General features: G+C 60.1%; 1 protein-coding gene across 1 annotated transcript; it reads left to right on the top strand.

The window, feature by feature from the left end:
* Window positions 1–216: 216 nt before the first annotated feature.
* DLX4 (distal-less homeobox 4) lies at window positions 217–5121 on the top strand (the record flags this gene model as incomplete). The annotated part of the gene is made up of 3 exons (XM_079725006.1): window positions 217–481; window positions 3930–4126; window positions 4531–5121. 3 exons carry the CDS (start codon window positions 217–219, stop codon window positions 4771–4773), a joined length of 705 nt encoding a protein of 234 aa, XP_079581132.1. The 3' UTR covers window positions 4774–5121.
* Window positions 5122–5514: the final 393 nt, after the last annotated feature.

Below are 5514 nucleotides of genomic sequence, written 5' to 3'. Positions count from 1 at the left end.
AAAAGCCATGGGGGGCACCCCCCGGAACCCCTTTCCCAGGCGCGCGCTCTCCGCTGGATGAGGCGCAGAGAGACACTTTCCCCGGGATAAGTGTGGGGGAGGCTGACTGGGGGCTCCAACGCCCGAGGCTCCGAAAAGAGAGAGTTGGCGGAGGGAGCGGACTCCGTGCGGGGCCATGGCCTAGGCCCTTCGGCCCCGGCCCCGGCCCCGGCCGCAATGACCTCTTTGCCCTGCCCCCTCCCTGGCCCGGACGCCTCCAAAGCCGTCTTCCCGGACATCGCCCCCGTCCCATCGGTAGTGGCTGCCTACCAGCTTGGCCTGTCCCCCACAACCGCAGCCGCCTCCGATTTGCCCTATTCTGGGCCGTATGGCCACGTCCTGCCCTATCCCTACACTGGGCCGGCGACCCCCGGAGACTCCTACCTGCCCTGCCAGCTACCCACGGCGCCGTCTCAGCAGTCTCATCGAGAGCGGGAGCCAGGTAAGTACGGCCGCAGCGGCTCTTCCCACCTCCGGGGTCCTGCTCCAGTGAGCCCCTGAACTTCGCCCTCGCCTGGTTGGGCGCAGCTGGCGGGATTCAGACCTTACTCAGATTCCACGGGATCTGGGGTTGGGGGGAGGGCGAAGGGATGGGGGGAGGGCGAAGGGATGGGGCGGGAGACAGGGGGGAGGGGCGGGGGCGAGTTGATCTAGGTCTCCTTTCAAGACCGACCTGGTTTCGATTTGCAGTCGTGTGAAGGCGGGTGGCAGGGCTCCCTACCCCACCCCCTTGGAGCAGCGGGGTTGTGTACCTACTTATAACGGAAAACTGAAACAATCCAGATGTGGGTGTAGGTGCCTAGCCCCTTCCCTAGGATTCTCTCCATCATGCACTCCTGCTCTCCTCCATGTCGCCCCTCTCCGCGTTCTTGTCTCAGAAAGCAGTGCTCAAGCCACAGCCTGATAAGTAGAAATCAAGTCCCAGCTGGAGGGCAGTAGAAGTGGGGGGTTATTCGGGGCCCCTCCCCCTCTCCCCAGTTGGCGCCCGAATGTGCCAGACCGAGACCAAAAGCTGACCTGGTAGAATCTGGGGCTAAATCCTACTACCCGTCATTCTAAGAATGTAGCCACAGGTGTGTCAGGCAGTCTCTCGTAGTAGATCTCAGCCTTCCAGCCAAAGGAACTGGCCATTCCTGTTATCTCCACCCCTTGCCTTTGGGGTAGGTCAGGCCCCAGTTACATTGCCTGGAGCAACTTTGAGCTCCTAAGAAAGTGCTCACTGGAAGGCCTCAAAGAAGCCAGGGAGCTGGCCTGTCTTCCTGGTCCTGGGCCTTGCACAGGCTGTACCCATGCAACACAGTACATCCATCCATCTGTAGTGGCTTGGGTTTAGAGCTCAGTTCCCCTGCACTCCCTGTCCCCACCTAATTACCCCCACAATTGTCCTTGGCACAGTTTCCTCTAAGGATGCACATCCACTGGGTGACTTAGCTGGACTCAGCCAGGACCAAGATGTCTCCCTCCCTTCCCTTGTTGCTCTGCTGAGACACATGAGCTCATAAACATCAGAGCCAGAAGTGACCCTAGAGATGTAGGAGCTTCTTAATGTACAGATGGGCAAACTGAGGTCCAAAGAAAGGGTGTGCATGGGTCAAGGACACAGACTGTTTTCCAGGCTTGGCCCTTGCAAATTGGCTTTCACTGCATGAAGCCAGAAAAGAGGATTTTAGGGAACTTCCTCAAAGCCCCCCAAAGTTAACTGCCTTCTGTGCTAGAACTGGGGCTGCCTCTTTCCTGCTTCTGGGTCTGTGGTTGGAAGAGGAGCAGTTGGGGGGGGTGTTTCTACAAATGATCTAGTTTCTAAAAAACGAATCCCTTGGCCTCTTCAGTATATGCTAATGTGGTACATTTGTGTGTGCGTGTGTGTCTGTTTAGTGGGGTGGGGATAAGATAACTTTGTCCTTAAGAGAATTCTTGGAATTGGGGTTGGTATTTTCAATCCTGTCTTCTACACTCTTGCCTTCCCTTTTCTTGGTTTAAGGACAAGAGAGTGGAGGGTTCCTGTTCTTTACAAAGTTTCCCCGGATCCAACGAAAACCACACATGTCCTTAGATTAGATTATAGCATTTACCTACTGAAACTGGGGGATTGGGCTCACTCTAGATTAAATGATTGGGGTGTGAGAGAGGGCTTGGGGGTCTTCCTTTTGCTGCCACTCTTGTCCACCCCAGCCTCAGGGAGAGGTTTGGCTCCAAGTGAGCTGCGTGCCACCACCCCGATGAGCAGGCAGGTGCCGCTATGGTTCAAGGGAGGCCCTTGGGCTCCTGAATCAAGACCTGGGCAGATCCAGTCGTGACTTCTGCAACTGGCGTGGAGAAAGCAGCTGTCGGGAAAGGCACTGGGAAGGTTGGGGGGCGGGTGGTCTGCTGGCAGAGTCAGGGCGCGGAGGGCTTTGAGGGTTTAGCAGCTGGGGTAGGCTCCCCGCTCGCTCTGCCTCGCGGTCCGAATTGTCTCACGCAGCCAGAGAGGCACGAGTGGTCGCCGGGGCGGCGAGCAGCCGGGTCTAAGCAGGGGAGGCCCGACAGGCGCGGGCGGGAGCGGAAACCCAACGGTTTTTCTGGGAATTGGCTGAGGCGGGGGTCGAGGGGGGTGGATCTGAGAAGCCCGCAGCGCCTGAGGCCACGGGTGAGGGATGCGGGGGAGGTGAAGGCACAGGGTCACCGCGGCGGGTCGAGGGCGTGGAACCTGAAGTGCGGGGTGAGCCCGACCGGAGGAAGGGGGTGGGGGCGGGGGTGGGGGACGCGGTCGGACCCCCGCTGCGTCTGGGCACCCAGGCACCGCGCTCTGTCGACTGAGGTCGGCCGGCAGCCCTGCGAGGAATGCAACGAACCCTAAGCCCGTGGGCGTTTCGGCCGCTCCGTGCTCCCCAACACTGCGCTCTACACGAATGGTCCCAATGTCCCCGTAGAGTGGCGGAGTTGGGGCCGCCCGGATCGGAAGAGGGGAACCCCTCGCCCACCCCCATCCCGGGGCCGAGCTGTTCCCGGACCGAGATTCCTCGAGAGGCTGGGCCGGGAGGCAGGAGGTGGCCAGATCTCCCGCGGCGGCACCGCAAGCGCGATCCAGCAGCGACCCAGAGGGCCCGCGCTGCCGGCGCTGCGCTCTCTCCGAACCCCGGTCACCTTCCGTGCTAGCCGGGAACCCCTCCGTGGGTGCGGCCGGGCGGGGAGGGGGCTGCCTTGCACCACCAGGCTTCTAGGGCCCCTGAAAGCCACTACTCTAGCCAGCCAGCCTTGGCGGAGGGAAGAGATGGTCACTCTTCTGGAGGATGTGCCTCAGGAGAGGGAGGCCCCTACAGTAGGGGAGGTGATGGCAAACCCTGGGGCACTTTCCATACTCTGAAGCTGGGAGGGGCGCTCATCCTGGCGTTCAAGGCCCACTCTGCCGGGCCCCTCTGACCACCCCTCTTCCGGCCGCGGGGAGGCTGCCACGCAGACACTGTCTCGGGTCTCCGAACAATGCTTTTGAGTCCCCCCCCCGCCCGGAACGCCCTTCCCCCGTGCTCTCCTGGCCTCAGCCCAGCCCTCGACCCAGCCCTTCTTCCCCGCCCCGCCCCAAGCTGGCGCCACCGCACGCGGCTGAACTCTGTCATCCCGCCGCTGGGCGCCGCCCCGACCCTCGTTCCGGCCCATGACGCTGTCCCCCTTAGGGTCACAGGACCGTTAAGAGTGGGAGCTCCCTGAGGGCAGGAACTGCGGCTAGTCCCACGTGGCACACGGTGGACGTGTGGGGTTTGAAAGGAGGGTGGAGCGGAAGGTAGAGAAGGGCCGAGCCCCAAGCACGAGTGTTTGCTAATCCGTGGCCGGAATGCAAACGAGATGCAGATGAGCCGTGAGACGGCGCGTCAGCCCCTCTATGCGTGCACACACCGTCTCGGGCCGCCCCCCAGACTCGGAGAAGCCGCCGCTGTCCCCGGAGCCCTCGGAGCGGCTCCCGCAGGCCTCGACCAAGAAGCTCCGGAAGCCGAGGACCATCTATTCGAGTCTGCAGCTGCAGCACCTGAACCAGCGTTTCCAGCACACGCAGTACCTGGCTCTGCCCGAGAGGGCCCAGCTGGCCGCGCAGCTTGGCCTCACCCAGACGCAGGTGGGGCCAGTCCCATCCTTCCTGCATGCTCACCCTCCCCAAGTGTGTTCTCTGGGAACTCACCCTCGGGTGTGAATGACTGATGAGTCCCCAAGCCCTGCTTTCACAGTTCTAGCTGGCCCCCAGTAAATTGGGGGAATGTGTTAAAAGGTGTGGGGGGTGCGGGGGAGGTAGGGGGGTGATTCAGGGGGTAGAGGAGGGTACCCACACTGGGAGAACTGTATTCTAACTCAGATGCAGGAACTCCGGGCCTTCAGGGGCTTATGGAGGGCTGGAGCAAATGTTCCCAACTTCCGCTCTTCTCCCAGGACGGCTCCCTCCCGCTGGGTCCCTTTCCCTTGGTCACTCCCTTCCACAGGCACACTCCTCCTGACCTTCCATTCTTTCCCCTTTTCTCCCCATAGGTAAAGATCTGGTTTCAGAACAAACGTTCCAAGTACAAGAAGCTCCTGAAGCAGAACTCTGGGGGACAGGAAGGGGACTTCCCTGGGAGGTCCCCCTCCCTGTCTCCCTGTTCCCCACCCCTTCCATCCCCCTGGGATCTACCCAAGGCAGGGGCCCTGCCCACCAGTGGCTATGGCAACAGCTTTGGAGCCTGGTATCAGCATCACTCCCCTGATGTCCTGGCTCCACCTCAGATGATGTGAATCTGGGGAAGAGCAGGTCAGGCTCCCAGCCCTCCTACAGCGCCCAGGCGGGACCCAGCCCACCTGCACCCCTTCTGGGCCAGGAGGAAGCCAGATCCAGATGGGTTTTCTCAGGAGGATGAGGAGCTAGAGGAGAAGAAGGATGGGCTGGGGTCCTTTCCTCCTTGCCTCATAACCCAAACAGCCTTGGCCGTTGCCCGCCCCCACCACCAAGGACTGGACACCTTCCTCCAGCTGGTCAGAGGCTCTGGAGAGAGACTCGTTGGCTGGAGTTCAGACTTCCCAGGACCCCTAGTCTCGCCACTCCTTCTTGAAAGGACTGCAGTCCCACCACAGCCTGGGGTTCAACCAGCAACAAACACTGAGTGTTTTTTCTCTTTGTGTGCCTTGGGCCCTGCCCAACCCACTGGTGAATAAAAGCAGAAGTGAAGTGGACGTCCAGAGTCTTCAAGTTGACCACCATCGAGACCCACCCACTGATTTTTCCTGATTTTTCCCCCCCATAACTGATACACCTACTCACCATCCTATGATGTAGATGGGATGGAGTTGAGTTTTGTGCACCTATGGGTAATTTTTCCCTCTTCCTAAAAAAGCCCCTTTTCCCCATGTCTACCCACTATGAGTAGATAATGGATCCAATTATCCATCTAGTTCAATGAGTATTTATTAAGAGTCTGATTCCTATCCCTAATGCCTAAAGAAATCCACATGCACATACTCTCTGGAACCCAGCAGGGT

Source organism: Hyperoodon ampullatus (assembly GCF_949752795.1).
Source record: "Hyperoodon ampullatus genome assembly, chromosome: 19".
In the NCBI taxonomy this organism is placed as follows: Eukaryota; Metazoa; Chordata; class Mammalia; order Artiodactyla; family Ziphiidae; genus Hyperoodon; species Hyperoodon ampullatus.
This window is presented reverse-complemented; position numbering and strand designations above follow the sequence as displayed.